The 21638-nt window shown below is 37.7% G+C and overlaps 1 protein-coding gene across 1 annotated transcript in view; it reads left to right on the top strand.

The window, feature by feature from the left end:
• The window catches only part of CA10 (carbonic anhydrase X), a 160213-nt gene that overhangs the window by 120636 nt on the left and 17939 nt on the right, over positions 1-21638 (top strand). Inside the window, exon 4 of the mRNA XM_010002683.1 lies at positions 3174-3359. Within this exon, the coding sequence (XP_010000985.1) occupies positions 3174-3359 (186 nt within the window). The remainder of the gene's footprint in view (positions 1-3173; positions 3360-21638) is intronic.

Below are 21638 nucleotides of genomic sequence, written 5' to 3'. Positions count from 1 at the left end.
CCTACACAGTACTAGGCCTTCTTTGGACTGTATCTATTTTCATCCCAAAGAAAGGAACATCTAATATTGCAGATAAGATCCAAGGACACCACAGCAGGCAGCCACACACAATTGATTTTCTTCCTTCCTTATGTTCAGTGCTGCTCCACTGGCAAGTACTGATACAAGTTTAAAATGTTCTTGGTATTAATCTTCAGACTACACTCACTTGAATAAATCCAAAATGCAGTATTTTGCTCTTTTGTAAAGGCCCCAGGAAGCAGAGAGCCTGCATTACTGAAGAAAGGTGACAGTGAGCTGCTAACGTAGCATGGGATTGAAAGGCAAAGGACCCATCTCAGCTCCTTCTTCCCTTTTCTGTGACTTCTGCTCAGGGTTTTGAAGGCTATTTTTATACAAACTGTAATATTAAGATGTAGGCCACTAAAGTTATTGTGAAAAATATTTAGTTCAGGACTAGTTTGTGGAAGAAAAGATGAGTGGAACAAGATATACAGTTAACTAGGACACAATAAAAATGCTTCCACAAATGCAGGGTTAAAGAACATCATTAGAGAGGGGAAACAAAAGAAACCTCCTCTGCTTGGGTTTTTTCCTAATGGTCATAGAGGTCTGTAGAGTTTCAAGATAAACATGCCTCAAAGTTTTTGTTTATTGGGTATTCATTTTCTGACTTTGCTGGTGATCTACCATTCAAAGACAAGAATTAGGACCTTTCTGTGATCCCAGGACCAGCAAGTTGTACAAGATACTACATGAGTATTCAGTTCTTACTCAGAAACACAGTACAGAATATTTTAGCAGAGTGTGCCTGTGTGGCTGTCTTGCCTCAAGATAAAGAGAGAATAATGCTGCTGGGGAATTATGTGCTCAAAGCTCTGAAGCAAGAATTAAAATAAATGAGATTAAATAGAAAATAACTACATCAGGAATATGTTAATAATTTAATTAAAGTCTACCAAAGTTGAACTATCACACAATTAAGGCTGAAGCCCATCAGTGTCCTCTGTTCTACTGGGGGATTTTGTCACAGATAAAATTACCCTTCTGGAAATGTTTCTTAATGTATGAGGAAAACAGGGTCAACTAAAACTGTGTTATGATCATTAACTTTGACAATGTTGGACATGGTTGTTTTCTCAGACAGGCTTTTACTGATGTTTAAATATATGTTTTCTTTATGGCCATCTCATTTCTAGTGCATAAGATAAATACAAATGTTGATCCTTTTGAAAAACAGGAGGGTAAGATTTAGTGCTCTTATTTTTCCTCCCCAAGCTTGTTTGCACTGTATTCATCTTAATGTAACATTCCAATCAAAGGGAAACACAAAACAAAAGGGTTACTTAGTAGCAGAGCAAGAAGCAACACAAAGACCATCAATACCATGACTTAGCACTAAAGATTAGTCTGGCACATTAAGAAAGTAGTTGTATAGATCTTAACAGATCTTTTGTATTTTCCTTTTAAACTACCCTAACATTTTATCCAATCCACCAAGTGCTGTGATAAACACTGTGCTCTCTGGATCACTTTCACCACGAGAGAGAACATAATGGTACCCTGAGGTGTGAGATTTGTACCAATTTAAGAAAGAGAAAGGATTCTGAATATTTTGCGTATTTGCTGAATTTAACTAAGTGCTTAGTGAATAAGAGGCTTTAAACCATTTTCCTGTTTGTTTTTGACGTACATTTGTTACTTTCAGATTAGCAATTTTATGTCATTTACATGCTATGTACTGAAACTGAATCCAATAAACTGACCTTCTTCCACCTATTAAACTAAACTTGGTATTTAATTATTATGCATGCAAAGTCAAGCAGAAAAACTAAGGAGCATTTATAAATAAGATCATTGTGATTTGTTTGTAAGGATTAAGAATATTTGTGTTTGTTACTTTCAATAAGAAGTTTATTACTGCTTAGTTTGAATTGGAATAAACACAAAATTAGAACATCTGTGTCAAAGTTTATGAAAAACACAACCATCAAAAGCTGTTTAATCTCACCCATTTCGTTCTATTGCACAGTCTGTGCAGTGTAACTTTTTACAACATACTGTGCAAGAAACAGGTCATTTAAAGTCAGTAATTAGTATTACAGATAAAATGGTACTGCAGAAATGTTAATTACTATAGTACTGATGTAGTATAGAATACACAATAGTCATGTATTTCATTTTAAATTGAAGTGCAACAAAGCATATTATTGCTACACATCGTCTTCTTCAAGTAACTGAATGCTCTGCAAGTGCACCATTTGTATCCATGCCCAATGCTTTTAAATAAGTCACAACTTTAACTCAAACTGGCATATTTCACTTTCTAATGGCATAAATTAAGGAACCCCTTGCTAGAGGAACTTTTCCTATGGCAGTGGAAATGAAGGCAGAATTATATTCCATGTGAGAAATGTCCACAATCATTTTCTTTTCCATTACAGTAGCTGTAAATCACTTTGCAAATGAAGCATAACATCTAGGCTTTTAAAAAATAAAGATGAATCTTGAAGAGCGTTACAGCTATTTGAGGTGTAGTAGGAACTAGTAATTTATGATGAAATTGTAATTAATTCTGTATTGCAATGGCTAAAACATCTAGCAGTGGTAAACATAAAATATTCATAACACAACAAAGAGGCTTGCAGAGGAGGACAATGAAAGTTTTTACCTGCAGCTCCAGTAGCAGCAGGGCTCCCTATTTATGAATAGTTATATTGCTGCTTTTTGCAACACCTTTATTTTGGATAACTTTGTTATAAATATTAAAAGGAAACAAATGAGTTAAATTTCAGATTTGAGTGTACTTATATAATTTATGTCAGCTGAAATGTTCCCATTTTCAGTGCAGAAGTTTGGTAATGAAGCCATTATTCAGCCCTTGCACTAAAATATATTCTAAAAGCCTACTTATTAAGAAGTGTAACAATCCTATTTGTGGTGTTAAACATCTGCCTCTAGCTAAAAGATGGATTTAGCAAAATATTTGAATATACAGTATAAGATCCAGAAGAGAAATTGAAGTATAACCTCAGGTTGTGCATTTCACCTTACAAGAAGATGCATTTCTACTTTCAAATGCAGGTACAATCTCGAAGTACGTATAACAAGTTTCTGGGATTTATAAATTTTATTGAAAAAATGCTTTTTTCCCCCCTCCTCATTTTGTTTAGGTGAGTGGGACAATGTACAACACAGGGAGACATGTATCTCTACGATTAGACAAAGAGCATTTGGTCAACATCTCGGGAGGGCCGATGACCTACAGTCACCGCCTGGAGGAAATCCGGTTACACTTCGGGAGTGAAGACAGCCAGGGATCAGAGCACCTCCTCAATGGACAGGCTTTCTCTGGGGAGGTATGTCAACCTACTTGGAGTTACAAATGACCACCAGTATGAGTTACTCACTTTGCCATTTCTGCCTGAAGGTATTTTGCAAACTAATTTGTACTCATAAAAATTGTTTCCCTTTATCTGTTCTGAAAATCAGGGAACTCCTTTATTTTTGCCCACACACTGCAAATTGTTTCTCATATCTCAAAATGAAACTGTTGCATTTCTTGTAGACATGGACACCCTAGATCCTCATATGCACTGTTTACAATGCAATTTTACAACTTTTGGTGGGTCCTTTATATCCTTAGTAAACAGAAGATCAACCACAAAGTAATGTTGGTATAAAAGGGCTACTTTTGCTACTCACAGGTGTGTAACACTGAGTATCATTCTGCCTTTGATTCATGTATAAATAAGCTGACAGTTAAATTTGGAGATGTTTCCACAGAATCCTGTTGGTCAGCTCAAGAAATAAAGTCAACTCCACAGGTAAAACCTGGCAGAATTGGTTCCTACTTTGTATTTTAAATACACGTCTGTAATTGTCTCAGAAAAGACCATAATGTGATGATCCTGCTGTTGCAGGATAGCCCCTTACTCTTGCTGGATAAATATTTTCATCTCCCCTAGGAGTACTTTTTCTAGATGTAAAGTTTGCAGCCTGTCTGGTAGGCAAAGCAGACTCTTTCCATTCTTCTTGTGTAGGAGCATTTTTATATCAGCTTGTGCCATCTCTGTGAACTATCCAACAAACAGCTCTGCTCCACAAATCCTAACAAATCAAATAATGCTTCAGAAAAACTGTGTGTTACTGCAGGGATTATTTTTAAAGATATCCCTGCTTAAAAGGTATCCCTATTCTTTCAAAAGATCAGAATAAATAGTTGGGGTTTTTTTGGTTTTTTGTTTTGTTTTTAAATTAAAGCACTTATTTTCTTTGAGATGAGTAATCAAATTACCATCTGTACTGTCTATCACAGACTGGTGGTGAGTCAGTGAATTCATGGCATTTTCTTTGGCACTGTGCAACAGTGGTTATTTAGAAGTAGGGAATTAATTGCAGAGTTGTCAAATGATGGTATTATAATTGATAGTAATCATTTGCTTTGTTTTATAAGCTACATAGATATATAATGTAGCCAGTGGCAGCTTTCTCATTAAATTATTCATGCCTTACACAATTGACTTCTGGTTACCTTTGTTAAATTCTATGATAAGTGGATATATCATGTATCACTCCTTTAAGAGCTGGAAGTTAAGGATGCTGCAGTAAATAAGGACCTTGCTACTCAGATTTACAGAAAAGCAGTGCTCAATCAAAAGCAAGATGACTGCACAAGAAAGCAAAAATCTGGTTAAAATATACCATTGCATTTGATACAATGTTTCAGTATAATTTCAGATATTTTTAAAAGAGTTTTTAAGTTATAAATTCATCAGACTACAAAAAAAAAAAATAGAAAAAAATGTTGAGCTTTTTTGCAATACTTAATACTTCACTAGGTTCTTTTGATTTTGAAAGTAGGATTTTTTCAGTGCTATTACTATTTAGTATTTGCTAACAAAGACCTCCACATTTCTCTTGATAGAAGCAGAGTGCCATGCTAAGTGGAAACCACTGCCATTCAGTCATGCACAGCTGGATCCACAGGAGATGCAGGATTCATCTAGTTACCTGAATTTCTCCTGCAGTGAATAGAAAGAGATTTAACATCTCCAGAGGATGATCATTCCTGATAGCCAGATATGCATCTTTTAGGACAGGACAAATCACTCTGTGGAGATAAATCTCCCTTGACAACAGAGAGCAGAGACAAACAGGCCAAATAGCTTAGACAAGACGCCTCCTTTTCAGATGGTGAGATGGATTCTGTCCTTTTAGGATTTGTTTTTCAAAGTTTCAGATAGCTGCTTTGCAAAACTAGACAGGTAAGTTCCAAAAAGGTCAAGTATTAATTGCCAATTTGAACTTGCATCTGCACAGTTCAGTCTTATTTACGGAACACATACTGTTTCCAAAGTACAAGCACAGATTCAAATCAATCACGCTGAATAACATGGGTGCAATTTTTCAGGGAAGGATGGCAGCTGGTGGTGTTCTCAGAACATACATCCACCCATACAAGGGCTGTCTGTATAAATAAGTTATTTTCTATAAGCTATCACTGGAAGATGTAATGTCTACAGCTCTCACCAACTACAGTAAGAAAAACTTTAGACAAGCTGGCTGACTTTAGGATAGAGCAAAAGTCTTTTTAACGAGTCGTGCACTTTCAAGTCTGTTGCTGTTAATTATTACTCACTTCTGCACGGGATACTGCTGGCAGAGGAGAGGGATGAAGGAAAATAGCTACAGAAGTGAATTGGTTTATTTTAGCTGCTGTGAGTAAGAATAGCAACGAACATTTGCTGGCTTAGGCTTGAGCAGGTGTAGGCACCCAGAGAAAAGTCATGGCAGGATTACCCTGACTGCTAATTGCACACTGACTGCTAATTGCACACTAACTCCCTGATACTGCCTTTTACTGCTTTTCTCATTCCTGTTGGACAAGCTCATATGGGTTTTGCTGTGGAAACCAATCCCAAGTATGAAGTACAAAAGAATTTTGATCAATTCCAGCAGACCACGATCAGTCCATTCCTGCCCCTCCTTCCTCCCACTCCAAACCATTTTGGTCCCTACATTCTCACTGAGGTCCCCAATGTATGTTAAAGTGACCCCCTTGCAGAGAGAAAGTGAGCCTGGAGAGAGGTCAGAGCAGTACCTCTTCCTCACAGCACTAGAAAACTATCAGATCAGCTCAAACAGACCTTAAATCCAAGTGCATACAAAGGAGAAGCTTTTAAACAGCCCCAGTATATCTTGAATCAGCTGCAAATTTCTTTACACATCTGGAAATCCCACCTAACATCCATACTAAGCCAGCAGTTTGTTCCTACAGACTTTTTTTTTGCCTAGTAAAAACGTTTTGCAAGTGGGCAGCCACTCAGAGAAAGCTAGAGATCACTGGAGTGGTACCATAGCATGAAAAACCATCTAGAAATAGCAAATTGCTTCAAAATATACTGTGGTCTCAATGATACCAAGAGGCTTGTAATTTCCAGGCTTCAACATTTAACTAGGTGTTAAAGGCTGTCAAGAGAAATCTGTACAGTAATCTAGTTACCTTTTAGCCCCTAATTATCACTTTAGTAGCAGAATAACTGAACTAATGCTTAAATAGTTTGAATGTAAGGGCTTTAAAACTGTGTACCAGATTATCATCAATATGTTTGGCACTGCTACCATGGAAAGAAAAGGCAGGCTTTGGAGTGCTTAAACAAATCGAGCGTTTACTTGTCCCTGTGATACATACTTGAGTGTGTTTAATTCCTCTCTCTTTGCATAAGCATCCTACTGCATTACAATGATTAAAAGAAAATCTTGGCTCAAGCAAAGCCCCCAACTAAGACACCAGTCATCTGTGTCTGCTGCCTGATGTTTGTCTACAAAACAGCTTTTAATGCTTCCAAGTCCATAGAATGTATAAGAAAAGCCATCTTCCTTTCAGAAAGCAGCAGCACAAAGTGCAGCAGAATTTACCAAAGTGCTGCTGTTCAGGCACTGTCCACCTCATTAAAATACAAAAGGTATCAACCTCTAAAAGGTTCATGATGAAAATGGGACCCTTTAACTTTACCATGCAGGAAAGTAATAAAACCCATAAACACACACACCCTTAATTTTTTTTTTTTAAGCAAAAACATAAAACTGTGCTGCAGGAGCCCTCCAACTGCTTGCTGCCTGTGCACTGTAGAACCTTGTCAATGTAAAGGCAGAAGGTCAAGGAGCTTAATTATTTTGGCTTTGACTTTCAAACAAGAGACCATAGTCCATAAAAGATGAAAAAAATAAACTCCTTCTTCACTGCCCACCAAGTCAACCTTCAAAAACCCATTGATGGAGATTATAAACACAAAGTTATTTCATCCACCACAGCAGTAGGAAAAGGAGAGCCAGAACAGTATTGAGATAAATACATATTGAGAGCTGAGTAGGAAAAGGAGAGCCAGAACAGTATTGAGCGTTACACAGTTTGGAATGGAGATTTACTTTGGCTGCTGCTAAAAGCCACTAAGAAAACTGAACAAAATACCCCCCCAAAAAATGAGAATCAAAGGGAGAGGCTAGAAATTCTGAAATAGCAGCCTTCCCATACTACTGCAATTTCTTCAACTGTGGGAACTTCTAGTGATAGTAAAGGATTACTTAGCAGTGAGATCAGTGTTGTAAATCCAGCTGGTGGCATTTTTAGAAGCAGGACTGTTGGACAGACAGCTTATAAGAATCATCCAGCCAGCTGGAATAATTTAATCTAGCCTGCTGCAGAATTAGAGTAGTCTGAATTGGTAAATCAGAAGCAGAGTCTCTGTCACAGAGACATTTTGTACACCTTTGATTTGCTTGTGTGGTTCCAAATAGTCTCCCTAAAGGTCAGAACATTAGTGCTGTTTATACAAACAAATGCAAACAAAAAACACAGCCAGAAAACCTTTCCTGGAATACAGCAGTGTACATGTTATACAACTTCTATTAAGCTGGCAAAACAGAACAAATTATGACCAAGTCTATATGATATTGCTTGTTACAAGCTATATCATCTGCTTTTATTTTATAAAGCCCCTGTCTTTGTCACAAAAATGTCATCACCTAGAAAATGGATGTTCAGTTGCATCTCCCATGTAACAACTGGCTCAGGATGCTGCCTCCTTTTCTAACCTATGGGTCAGTTCTGCATGAAACCTCCCATTTTGTCCTCACAGTTTCCTGCACTTACCCAATATTTAGATTCTTCTCTCAGGTCTGGTTTCTGCTTTGTTCCCTAAAGGAGTGTTGACTGATGTGAGGATTTGTGAGTTTATCCTGGCCCTTCATCAGACTGTGCTGGCATGTAGTCCCTGCCATGAAAGGACCATTAAATCAGCCAGCGGTGTCCCTGAGCAGAAAGGACAGGAATCTCCTGCTTCTTCATAACCACATTCCTACAGGTTCAAAATTCAGATCTGCCAGTTACCACAGGCCACCAGTTTTATATTTTGGAGACTTTCTTGGAAATGATGCAGGTCATTTTTAAGTATTTCAGCCAGACAATAAGCTTACAGTGCTCCTGTGCTTATTGATGGTGAAAAATAAACCTCTGAGGGAAGTACCAGATGAGACAACACATGTCTAATGGAAGGGCGGTTTAGTGAAATCTCTATAACCTTCAGATTAATGTTCAGCTTCAGAGGAGAAAGTCAATAGGGTAATGAATTAAATTGCTACAGAAATAGAATATAAATCAGGAGGAGGTGGTGGCATTGTCATCACTACAGTATAAGGAGACTATTCACGTGAGTAATTAAAAATCAGTGGCAGATTAACATGTGCATTAGTGGCAAGAATTCATCTCTGTCCACCCTAAAGATTACAGGTGGCTTCACCCAAAATGTTACAAAATATTTTTATCCATAAAAAGCAGAGTTAAAGTCCAAAAGACACTTGTTCATCAGCACATGCTTCTTGTTCTTTTCTAAACCAAAATCAATTTTATATTTTAAGTTAAATGGCTTTTTATTGCTGGCTAATATAACAGAAAAAAAGATTGAACAATATACTAGCACAGATTGAAGGATATTCACACCTGACTGTGGTCTGCTAATTTAAGAGCTTTGAATCATCCAATGGAAATTCTTTTCCACCCTCTATTAACTTTATAAGGAAATTAAGCTCTTTAACAGAGATGTGCTTTAGTAGTAGGCTGCCTGGTCTGGCTGCCCTCTAAAACTACATGGAGATGAAGTGGCTGCCTATCCCTGTAGACAGATGAGACCTTGGGATTTAAATGCAGGGTCCACAGGAAAAGAAATTAAAAGTATGGTCCAAGGAAGAACACTGCTAAGATTACCCAGACAGCAAAGCTTGCAGGGAGGCACACTGGAAGCCAAAAATGGGTGGGAAGGCATGTTGTAACTGGACAATCCAAACATCCATGGCTACCTGGCAGCAATAACAATGTTAAAGTACCAGTCAGAACAGTGTGTTGACATCCAGGTATTCTGTAAGCAGCCAATGGGAAATATTCAAAATGCAGTTGGTGTTCCTTATTGAGAAAGCTTCTCCTGAACCATTCTGTTGGAAACCATGAGAAAGATAGACTTTTCAGGGATATGGAACAGAAAATTGTGATGTATTTTACACCAAAATGCAGTAAACTTCCTAAACTCAATATGTGCTAAAAATGCACTTTAATCCTTAGTGACCTTCAAAAGCAGTTTCATCTTTACCACTTTTGAAGGGGAATAGTTGACATTTAACTTATGTTCCTTCATGTATTTTTTGGCTGTACAGTCATTTCAAGTCATGGGTAAATATACTCTTGTTAAATAACAAATCCTCAAACTCAATAGCCAGGAGAAGCCATAGAACTAGGTGAAGGTGCAGCAACTCTAAGTCATTGATCATAAATATATAACCAGGAAAAACACACAGCAAGTAAACCTCATTTTTATATGAATGGCTGCATTGCTGGGCTGTGCTAGCACACTCCTGCAGTCATGTTGTTACATTTAGTGCTGTTATAGTCATACTGCCATTTTTAAAGGAACATTTTATTAAAGAAGTAGCCTGCTTTATCCTTCCCTCAGGAAAAAACCTTAACTACACAAATCAAGTTATATAATGTCCAAATTTTATATCAGCAATAAAGATTTTTGCTTCATGTATAATCAGCTTCTCATACCATATACACCATTCAAGTTATTTTTTTCACCTTGCTAAAACTTGATTAGCAGTGCAAATACCAATGAGGTGTTTGACCAAGTTTAGTTATTGTACCAACAGGGAACCAGGACTAGAGCAAGATAGAGCTCTGGCTCTTCTCAGAATACTAAAAAATGAAAAGCTACAGGGGAAGAATCAGCTATTTAATTTGTTTAGCAGAAAGAGTAACAATCACATACAATTGAAAGGAACAGTAATTTAATTTTATAATACCAAACAAGCATTAGATACCATCTGGAGTTAGAAGGATGCTTTAGGACAAGTGTTTTAGCCACTTGTAAAATTTAAGGCTAAATTTCAGGTTTTGATTTTTTATTTGAGCAGGGTTTTGATGTTTAGGTTAGGCTTGCAAATTTTCACTTTAGCAAATTACCAAGGTATAGTTCTGTAATCACTGTGGATGAAAATTAGAGATCACTGTCACATTAAGGATAAATTAAGGATCTATTCAGAATTATTTTAGTGTGTCATAATTTTGATTACTTAGACCTGGTAAAATTGCTCAAGGCAAATTTGATTAAGTATTTCTGAAATAATTGAATACATTAACATCTCAGACAACAAACAATACAGACATCACCTGATTTCTGGAGATTATTAATTGAATATGTAAGTATTTGAAAATTCTGTATGTAATCTTTAAGGGAGTTATTCATAAAGCAGTGAAAGGCTGTTGAAGAGGGTGCCAGCTGCTTTGAAGTTCTTTGAAGTTCTCTTAATTATTTCTACCGACATGCAGTAGGATTTCTGTTCTCAAGTCAGTTAGAGCAAGAATCAGAAATGTGTTCTGCTAATGTTTGCTCATCCATCACCTATGTCTAAAAGTACCCAAATTCACTAGATTTCTTAATGGTTTGCCAAGCCTCATTATTTTTCCTGGATACAAGCTCCACAGACACTGTCTGTTGTATATTGAAACTTCAGAACTGTACATGCATATCTTTTTACAGTGGGTTGGGCTTTTTTTCCCTTCTTTTTCATTACCTACACATAATGTGGGTGTTCCTTGCCAGAAAACTTTTCTTCTTTGGAAACTACTTGTCTGAATCTTACCCTGTCCATTAGCAGAGTGGTAGGAGCTGTCCAAACAAACTGCAAGTTCTATGACCATGTCTGCTTAACATAGCATGTGACACAGCAATATATCTGCTGCATGGAATAATAAAGGTTGAATTTCTTAGATACTGAGTGAAACAGATCCCTTTAGTAGTAAATATATTTTTGCACATTTACTTTTCAGTTACCAACTCTTCTCTTTTTTGGAAGGAGGAAGGAATGGAAGAGAGTGTCCATGTACAGAGAGCACAGTCTGTCACAGAATATAATCTAAATCCCCTGGTGCCTCAACTGTAAATCCGGCATCACAAAGCAATAAGGTAGAGGTTTTGTGCTTAGAGTAGCAGTTGTAGGATTTGCACTTTAAACCACTGGGACATAAAAACATTCAGGACTCTAAACCTGCCATGTCACTTAAGAATTCATTTTGCCTTGTTCAAAATTATTAACATTTGCTTGGGGTGACTTTACTTGATACAGGATGATTCTTTCTTAATTAATTTCTCCCTGCAGCCAGAAAACCTAGGTTCATTTTCAAAGGTCTTGTGTTAATTGGCAGTGAGTTTTTCATTACACTATCAGTAAATTTTAGCTTTTTTTCCCCCAATATGTTTAATAGTCCAGAGAAAGGAAGAATGAGACTAACTTCTTATACAAAAGTTCTTGCAGCAATTATGAACAACTACAAAAGAAAATAAAGTGCAAGCATATGTGAATTTTTATTATCTGTGCAATTTACCAAAACAGTGAAAAAAAGCTCAACAGTGAGCAATTACAGTAAACAGTACCCAGGACAAAACTCACATGAAGGCAGCAGATTCTGTCTGAGCTCAAACTGTATAATTTGTTATTTATATACTAACCACACACATCACACTGCAAAAAAAAAATAAAAAAAAATGTACTACCCTTTTAGGCCAGTCTCTCTTAATTGATCTTGCCTGTGTGCTGGAGGATGAGTGCTGGCCATCAGATCATCAAGAGAATCCAGAGTTTATCACAGGTGAGACAGGGCACTTTCAAGATACACCAGCACACACAGTGAAGCTCCTCAGAGACTTGCATGTTTGGTGCTGAGCTCTCACACAGCCACATATATTGAAAGCATTAAACAAGTTGTTGCAGAAGTGGAGTAAAAAAAGAGCTAGTTCTGAGAGCAAGCAGGGCCCTTACAGCCCAGGGAGTGGGGATTCACTTTAGTGCCTGTCTTCTTCAATAACTTTTATGTTACTCTGTGCACTGGAAGAGCTTCAGACAGTGAATGTGACCCTAATTCTGAGCAGTCTAAACCTGTTGGTAAGGCAGGAATTCCTGACTCACACCCATGTCCAAATCCAGCAAAGGAAGCAGCCAAGATAGCTTGGAAGGTCTGCCATATCCTACAAGGAGGCACTCGTCACTGTGACTTGAGACCTGAACAGGGGAGAGAACCACATTATCCCAGGGGTTGCTCCAGCCCCTGAAGTCTCCCTCCTCCCTGCTAATAAGAACTGTTTTCTAACAGGCAGGGGCAGCTCCGAACCCTTGCCACTAGGTCTCTAATCTCCTGTTTCTTTCTGTAGCTTCAGCTCCTCCTTCATTAGCTCTTTCTCCCTTACCTTATATTTAATATATTTAACAAGGCATTTCAGTGTCTTAGTAAGAAAATGGTTAAATCATGTCAACCTAGCTGCCTTTTTATTAGTTTCAGGGAACACTGTGAGGTTGCAGAGTTAAGTTTTAATTTAGCATACTGGCTTGACCTTCCACCATCAATGCAGACCTTTTCTTAATTGAAAGCACTCAGGCACACACTGCCTCTAGAAAGTCAAAACACTTGAAATTTGAGTATTTTGATACTTTCGAAGAAGACAGAGTTAAATACTTCCAAGTCTTCTTTTTCTTTAGACAAAAGTGTGATAAGGAATGGATTAGGATATTTTACAAAAAAATAACGGAAGCAAACTGAAGTTGTGATGGTCATTTCAGAAGCAGGTCTTTCTAAAATTATTACAATGAGATCAGTTTCTCAGGCATACCTGTCTTTAAAGTAGCATGTGAGTGAGGCAATAGGCACAACAGCAGCAGAGTTCACACTTCAATGGCCTTTTTCTTTCCACTTATCTTGTAATGTCTCCCCTCTGTCTGCTCTTATCTCTGTATAAGCTAACAGGACATTGCTGCCCACACCTGCCAAGATTTGCATGATTAAAGCTCATTAGAAATTAATTCATTCTACTAACTTTTCTGTAGTTTGGTTGTTGTTGTTTTTTTAATCTAAGCTACTATGAAAACATTTTCTAACTGACAATTTACCACAAGCACATTAGGAAACCACCATATACAAGTTATTGCTCTGAAAGTTCTATGACAGGCAAAGAATTGTGGAATCTAGCTAGAAAAGGCAAGTCCATTACTGTCTATCTCTTCCCATCAACTCAAATGTTATTTACTCCTCCTTATCACAATATGAACATGCCACTGCCATCTAGTCCCTGGAAATTCTGCTAATAACAAAGTCAGTAACACAGTCTTAATCTGCTTAACCTTCAGTATAGGACTGGTCAGAAACAGCTAACACATTTTTTCAAATGCAGAATTCCTATTAATTAAAACTCATTTTTTTCTTTTTCAAGACATAGCCAAGGTGAACAGTATACACTTGACATATTTTGTCATGGGAATTTTTGCTCTCTTTACCTTTAGCAATTTCCTTCCCATTTCCTCTGACAATCACAGAGTGATCAAGGACTGAGCTATCAGTCCTATGCAGTTATCCCCAGCCCAGCCTGATACTCTATGTCCAAAGCAAAGCATGTAGAGAGAAAATAAAAAAAAGCAAAGCAGCAGAGAACAAGGCTTTCAAACTGTGGTTCTGCTAAGATCCTCCAGAAGAAGCAGGACACAAACTTTATCCTTTATCCTTTTGTGAGAGAACAAAAAACTTCTAGTAATATGCATAAATGAGGAATTATCATACTTGTCTGAAATAAGGAAAACTGATTCAGAAAAAGATAATAACTTCTTAAGACTGAGTTCAGTACTGTCAAGTGCTTTGAGAGAAGAAGGGTTAGTGTTCATGACATGCCTTCTTCACATAAAGAAGGAAAGGAGCAATAAAATACCATAAAAATATGCTACCAAAAAAAGCATAACTAAAAATACATAAAGTATTTGCAGAACAACCCATTGTGGGTTAAAATCAGAACCCTCTATACCAAACATTCCTGTAGTCTGAATATAGGCATGTCCTCCTAATCAAAGACAGGCAGAGCCCTGGTCCCAGTTCAGTCTGTTGTGAAATAATTGTGGCTTTGGGGTTTGTGGATTGTTGCCAAAGACTATTGTAGTACTGACCTGTAGAGCCAGTTGTATCTGAGATACAAATTACTACTCCAGGTGAGCTAGATTTTGGCATGTTTTGTTCCATTTTTACCTTCAGAGCAGAGGTCGCAGTGAGGTATTTCCAGTGGGGTGGATAAAGGACAAGCTCAGGAGAATGGTGCTGCTGTGTTTTTAAAACAGTACAATCCATCCCAGACCACTCCTGCTTTAGGCATAGTTAGTGCCATAAAAAGGGAAGCAGACAGGAACATTTCCATGCACACCTGAGGCTGAGACCCTTCGAGTTGTGGCATAAGGCAGAGTCCTAAAGCTCCTGTGCCCTCAGTACCCAGACTGTCCCTTTGGCAATCTTCCTATACTCACAAACAAAACCTTGTAAGCCCTGCTGAGGGGTGGGATGTCACAGGAAAGCCAACAAATTGCTGCAAGGTAAGCTAGTCATGAAGGGATTTGGTCTCTGGGCTCTTGCCTAAATCACAAGACAAACCCACAGGAAATCAGGGAGCTTTCTGAGACCTTCTGCATGTGCTTCAGCAACATTTCTTTTAAATCAAGTTCCCTTCACAAGGTACTTCAGTTTTGACACATAAGCATTTTACAGAAAAACCCTGTTTCAGCAAAAAACATAATAAAAAAGATCCCAACTAGTTCTGCTTATGATTAGTGCAAGGCCTTATTCTGTGTGAAGCCCAAGGGTGTGTTCAGTTAAGAGGATTTTCACTGTTTGATTTGTAGCTCAGAGCCTCCCTGTCTGCTATTCCTAAGTCACAAAAGGCACAATAGAGGAACTGTTCTTCCTCCTAACTGGTGTAGCTATTCCCTGGGGCAGTTAATTAGGAAAAAAAAAATCATCCTCATTCTTCCAAATTCTAATGAATGTCTGTCTGTTTCATTCTCATAGGATTTTCTTTTAAAAATCCAGGAAAATGATGAAAGGAAAAATGGCAGGGGGAAAATAAAATATCGGTACCTGAAGTTCCAAAAGCCTTTTTCCTGTGGCCTATTTGAAAATACAAACCTACTTTTTAAATACACTCATACTAGAGATGAATACTTCAAAGAAAATTGGAAATATTTTGTTAGAATTCTGAGCTTTCAGGCAGCACTTTTGGGGTCTATCCCCACAAATCTTCATGTATATTTAATAGCCCCATTGAAACCAGTGAAACCATGGGCATGGCAACACGTGTGAAGTGAGGTAGGATGTGTGTTTACAGTGTAGTTGTCAGGAGCACAACACAGTGGGTCATAATATCAGGCAAGCAGGATGAATTTAAGATACTTCAATCCATCTACATTTCAAATGTTTTGGCTCCACTGTAATCTCATATATGAACTTCACATTCATTTTTCTTCTTTGATGTACCTAAGGTATTAAGAAATAATAAAGTATCTAGAAATTGCTAATAGTGTAGAAATTGCCAAGTGATTAGACTGAAAACAGGATTAAATCACACAGGCTTCTAGCACAGAAGAGCACAATAGTTTTGTGATGCCTTCTATCTTTCAAATGATATTGTAAATTCATCAATATTTTTGTTGTGATCATCAAACTATCTTTGGGGAGCTTGAAGACGACTGATTTTCCCTGTGCACTGCTAGATGGTTTTCCTTAGTTTGTGCTCACAAAGTGGCAGGTTATTAATCAAAGCTAATGATCATTATTAAATGTAAAGACATACCTAATTAAAAATAAAAAATTAAAAACTGAGGAAGGTCTAGAAAACCAACAGAATTATTGAGCTGTGTCATCTTATATCAGCTGAAAATCTGTCCTTTAATGTTTGTGAAGAGGAAAATAAAAGTGCAATGAAAGGGTGGAAGAGACCATCTGTCCCCCTTCAGTTGGTTGTTTTGTTTAGAGTTGGGCCTGAACCAAAAGTATCATTCAGACGTGTCCAGGGCCTGGAAACAGTCACATTGTGGACCCCTTGGATATTCAGAACTGCTGATAGCTTCTCAAAACAGTCACTAATGATAGCATTTGAAATGCTTTGTCAAATGCTTTATGGTCATTAATCCATTCCCCATTAACTATTCATTACCTTGCAGTGTAATTATCTTGCCCATTTTACAAATGGGTAGACTGAGATAGCAAGGCCGAGTCAGCTGCAGTCATGACAACAGATCAGGGCACAATGAAGACCAGAATACAACATTTTATGGTGGTTTCAAAGTCCTAGAAATTTTAGGCACCTGATTTCTCAAACTTCATTCATAGTGGTAGGTGGGTCACTTACCCAGGCAGGTCTTGGCACTGTTACCTCTACAGCAAGTTAACCAGCCCAAGACACACTGCACTGTGCAAACCACAACATCCAACTGTATTAAAGGACAATCATGAATTTTACATCATGTATGCACAATATTCTATCACCCAGAAAACCTTTTATCATCAATGCCTGAACTTGTCACTTTCCAATGGCTTTTTAAACTTCCAGATAAAAACAATGCCAAACAGAGGGCTGTAACATAACAAATGGGCCGAGCTGAATAAATCTCAAAATACTTTCTTTTGAACTGCAGTGGGGCTGTAAGCATTGACAAAATTAAAAGTCAATGAAGCAGTGAAAATAATTTACAATGATGTATCATCAAAGTTCATGGAATGCTGATATGGTAAATATCTTTTAAAATATCTCTAAATATATAGCAGTTTTTCTTTGGATGTGTAGTCTCAGACTTATTGAACCATTTAATTATTTTGACAGTCTTCACACGTTGAGATGTTGATTGATTCTAATCAGTAGATATGAAACTGAATAACTGTTTATCAGATTGCTGCTAATGAAGCAAATAAAGCCATTTATCCTTAATATGCACATTTCATTTGTATATATTCATTACACCATTCATCTGTGTGGAAAGCAGAGTCTTACCAGTTGTTACAAAACAAAATGCACTATGGTAAAAACAGCAAAACAATGATGGATGTTAGAAATCTATTACAGCAGTGGCACTGTGTGTAAAAATGCAAAAGCCATGGATGGCTGTGGGAACACTTCCAGCAGCAGACAGTAAAACTATTGCCAGTGACTTGGGAGAGAACAGAAGAGCCCTGGGAATCTGAAGTCAGACCTGCTGTGATGCATCAGCTCCCAAGTTTTTGGGCCAACTTTTCCAGAGTGGTCAGTCCAGCAACAGCTACTATGTATACATAATGAGAAAGAGAGAGAATTAATAACAGCAGCAATTGGAATGCTGAGCTGTTTTGAATGAATGATCCACTGGTAATAGTTTGCTAAGTGAAAATATTTTCCTTCATTGCCTAAGAAGCTGCCTTCAGAATTTTGATCCATAGAAAACTTTCCTTCTCCTATTCTGAAGCAGTGCAAGTAGCTCCTGCTTCAGGTAGATTATACTGTAGAATTGCTACTTTTTTTTTTATTTATTGTATTGCTGCTTGTAGCTTTACCCTTCTCCCCATTGTTATTAACAGTGGAGGAACCGGAAAGAAATTAATATCTGAGGAGCTGACAGAGCCCCAACTGCTGGTTGTCTTTGATCTGTTTTGCTCATTGACTGAGATGAGTTTGTCATGGCAGCAGCATCCACATTCTTACTTTTGTTTACTCTGAAGTTTTGTTCGTACTGAGACTAGAGCTTATTTTTGCAATCTAGAGGTACCTATATGGTCAGAGATACTTCGGTGAAACAAAATTCCTGGAAAATACAAACAGGTACTGCAGAAGTCCTTGGCAATAGAGGGATTCAATAGCATCACTCATGTGACATTGTCTTGACTACTCTGCAATGAAAACCTGTAATTGAACCTCAGCCATAGTGTTTTATCTGGGTCTTTTTAAGTACTAGGAATTACATTGACAGAGTAGATTTATTTTTATCCATTATGAAATTGTTTATTCACCAGACTTTCAGCTGGCTGAGAACAGCATCAGTATGACAAGTGAATGAAACTGCACAGAGCTGTGAGCAAGGTACTGCTGACCTTCTGGGCTTGCATGATAACTTGGCCCTGTTCCACCCATGAAATTCCTCCCGATATCAGAAAGATTTTTAATGGTTGCCAGATGCCAGGGCCCAACTCCAAGTTCCTTTACAACTGGGTATTGAGTACTTCCCTTGTAAAGTGCAGCAGGACCATGAAAGATGCTACAAAATAATTTCTGTTCTATTGTTCCTTGCTAAAAAAGTTAGCAGTTCTGTTCTTTCAGAAACACTGGCAAGAGCAACCTGTGACACCCTCAGGTGATGCTGATGGCAGAGCAGCTGTGCTGCCCTTTCCCACTGTGATGGCCCCTTGAAAAAGCAGCAGTCTGATTCCAAACATATATTCACTGACCCCCCTGAACACCACAGCAAAGGAAACTAGGGTATATTTAAAGACCATTTTGCTTCTCTAGGAAATGCACAGTGAGGAAGGGCACAGCTGGATAGCAGTGCTAACCTTAGAGGAATGAAGATTTTAAGTGACAGGAACAGGACAGAAAAGGGCAGGGGGAAAGTTAGGTGATCATAAAAGCAGGGGAATATATGGGTCTGAATACAGGCAAGGAGCACATCATGGACTTTGGTGGCACAGAGATCATTATAAGAGAGTGTGAAAAAGTGTGGCTCAAGAGGAAACCAGCCTGTGCTGGGCAAATTTACCCACCAGCATGTTTTTTATTTCATCTTTTCATCTGCTGGCAGCAACCAAAGTTGACAGGGGCTCTTGGGCCAAAATGTTAAATGAAGGTGGGTATCCTCAGCTCTGTGCAGAAATATAGACTGACTTGATAAAACAGCAGAGTTTACTTGAAATTACAGGGGACAGCAGACAAATTGAAAATTGGACTAGAGCATAGGAGCCAACAGCAACTTTGTGTAATGAGTTTGAGAGATGTAATGGCCTGAAGTGCTAACAAGTGCATTTTTACATCTTATACTGAGAGTCTTACAGATTTATTTTTTTCTGGAAATGTCCTAAAAATCTCAACCTTGATGTTCAAACTAACAATTATTTTGAGCAAACCTATTTCCCTGGTGAGTTGCCCTCTTTTCTTCTGCAGTGAATTTCTCCTACTTGACTCCTAGTTCTACACAAAGTAATTTATTAGAGATACTGCAATTTTTTTTCTTTCCCTTCTGGAAAATGTCAGATTCTGAAAAAGATCAAATAATCTCCTGTGCTTCAGTATTGACTAATTTTAATTATTAAAACCTTTCTCCCAGGAAAATTTCTTCATGCTGTTCAGTGAGAAACCAGTAATTTTTAATATCATTCAGGAACTCCTTTTCTTGAGGAGATCAAGGAACATTGGAGACAAATTTCTGACTTTAAGCTGGGCCCACAGTTCAAAGACCTTTTTTTAAGGAGGACGAGTGAGCTTTACCTTTTTTCTGTGTCCCTTTAAACTTGCAATTATGGACTTTGCAAAGGCTGAACTAGTAGCAGCACATCTTTTGTTATGCAGTAAAACGTAACCATCTATATTTACATTAATTATAAAGCTAAACACACTTAGCATATATACTACATTTATTAAAATCATAATTCAATCTTTTGATAGATATCATTTCAATGGTATGCAGTCCCCATTGCTGTAATTTTACATGGGATCCTTCCCTCAAAACAGCCAAGCAAATTAATATTATTAAAGAGTCAATGAAAAAACCAGCAGCTACCCTCATATTACAATTTCTCACGTTTAAGTTCTCAGGTTTTCACATCATTGACAAATAATTAGATGCTTTGGCAAGATAACAGGGTAATTACACAGTTATTCTGTAACCCAGAAATCTAAAGACAGCACTATCTGAATTTCAAGTATAATGCAACTTGCCCTACACACAAACCCAGCATACCTTACTACAACAACAAATTGTTTACTGCAGTATAATGAAATCAAACACATGCTTAATGATGGAAGCTTGACAAAGTACTAAATAATAGTGACAGTCAACATTATCTTCAATGAGGTGGCCATTTGGGTTGAAGAGTTCTTAATGTTACAGTTCAAAGAGCTGGGTTTTTATCTGCTGTAATTTTCAGCTCCATTTCATCTGGACACTAAGAGAAAGGTTCTCTTTTGCTGTGCAAGAGCCACACCACAAGATAATGTACATAGAGAAGGAACACACCAACAGGATCTCCAAAGCACTGTGTTCACAAACCTCCATTCCACAAACCTCAAATCCCACTGGGCAGATCTACTTTTAAGGTTAGAGATGATGCACCTTGGCTTCACCCTCTGTTCATTTGCCCCTCAGTCTAATTCCTAACAGAAGCACTATTCACTTCCTTACAATGAGGCTATCTGCATAACTCATTTTCTTCACACTTTCATCCATTTAATGTTCACCTCTCACTATGGTACATGGCAGGAACCATATTTCTGTTGGAGTTGCAACCAGTTTTCCATATATTTCACTGATCTTTACTTTTAAAGCTTGTGATTAAGTAATTCTGGGGCACATTCACAAAGGCTGACTCAGCTTTACTGCCTAATATTTCAATGGGATTTTCAGTTGGTTTCTTGTCTCTCAGCATTCACATTATACAGACAGGACAGACTGAAGCACATGTCTTTGGTGTTTAGCTACTCTGGGCAACAGCTACCAAGGAGTTAAGTAGAAAAGGTTGCTACTGTGCTCAAATATATAATTACAAATTTTCTGAAACAAAGGGAGGGATTATCTTCTTGTCTATGTGAAGCTGAGACATTTATTTGCTGTGGATATAGGGAAGCAGCTTTGAGAAATTAGGTAAAACAGGAAATTGTAGAAAATATCTTTAGCAAAGAAAACCATGTGTAGATCCTTGAACTTCAACCAACTCCAGTATAATTAAGGCTCCTGGAAAGGCTTCTGTGATCATCACAATCATCTGTTGTTTGTAAATGGCACTAATCTGGAGCTGTGTGGCTGTACAGAACTGCTCTTACCATGTGGGAATTCTCAGTGCCCTTTAGAAGTTACCCAGAAGAACGTGTTCGTACAATAAATAAATGCTGCTCTATGTCATTTCATGCCCTTTTAATCTCTGCTGTACTGCATTTGTTGAGTGGTGGCTGCCAATATCCTGCTTTCTTTCACTAAATCTGCAGATAGAGCTAAAAGGCTTACTTTAGAAAAGATAACTAGCTTAGTTATGACTAAGTACCAGTTATCTTTCC

This window comes from Chaetura pelagica, unplaced genomic scaffold (assembly GCF_000747805.2).
Source record: "Chaetura pelagica isolate M959 unplaced genomic scaffold, ChaPel_1.0 scaffold47, whole genome shotgun sequence".
In the NCBI taxonomy this organism is placed as follows: domain Eukaryota; kingdom Metazoa; phylum Chordata; class Aves; order Apodiformes; family Apodidae; genus Chaetura; species Chaetura pelagica.
The sequence above is the reverse complement of the archived record's forward strand: the minus strand, read 5'-3'. Positions and strand labels throughout refer to the sequence as shown.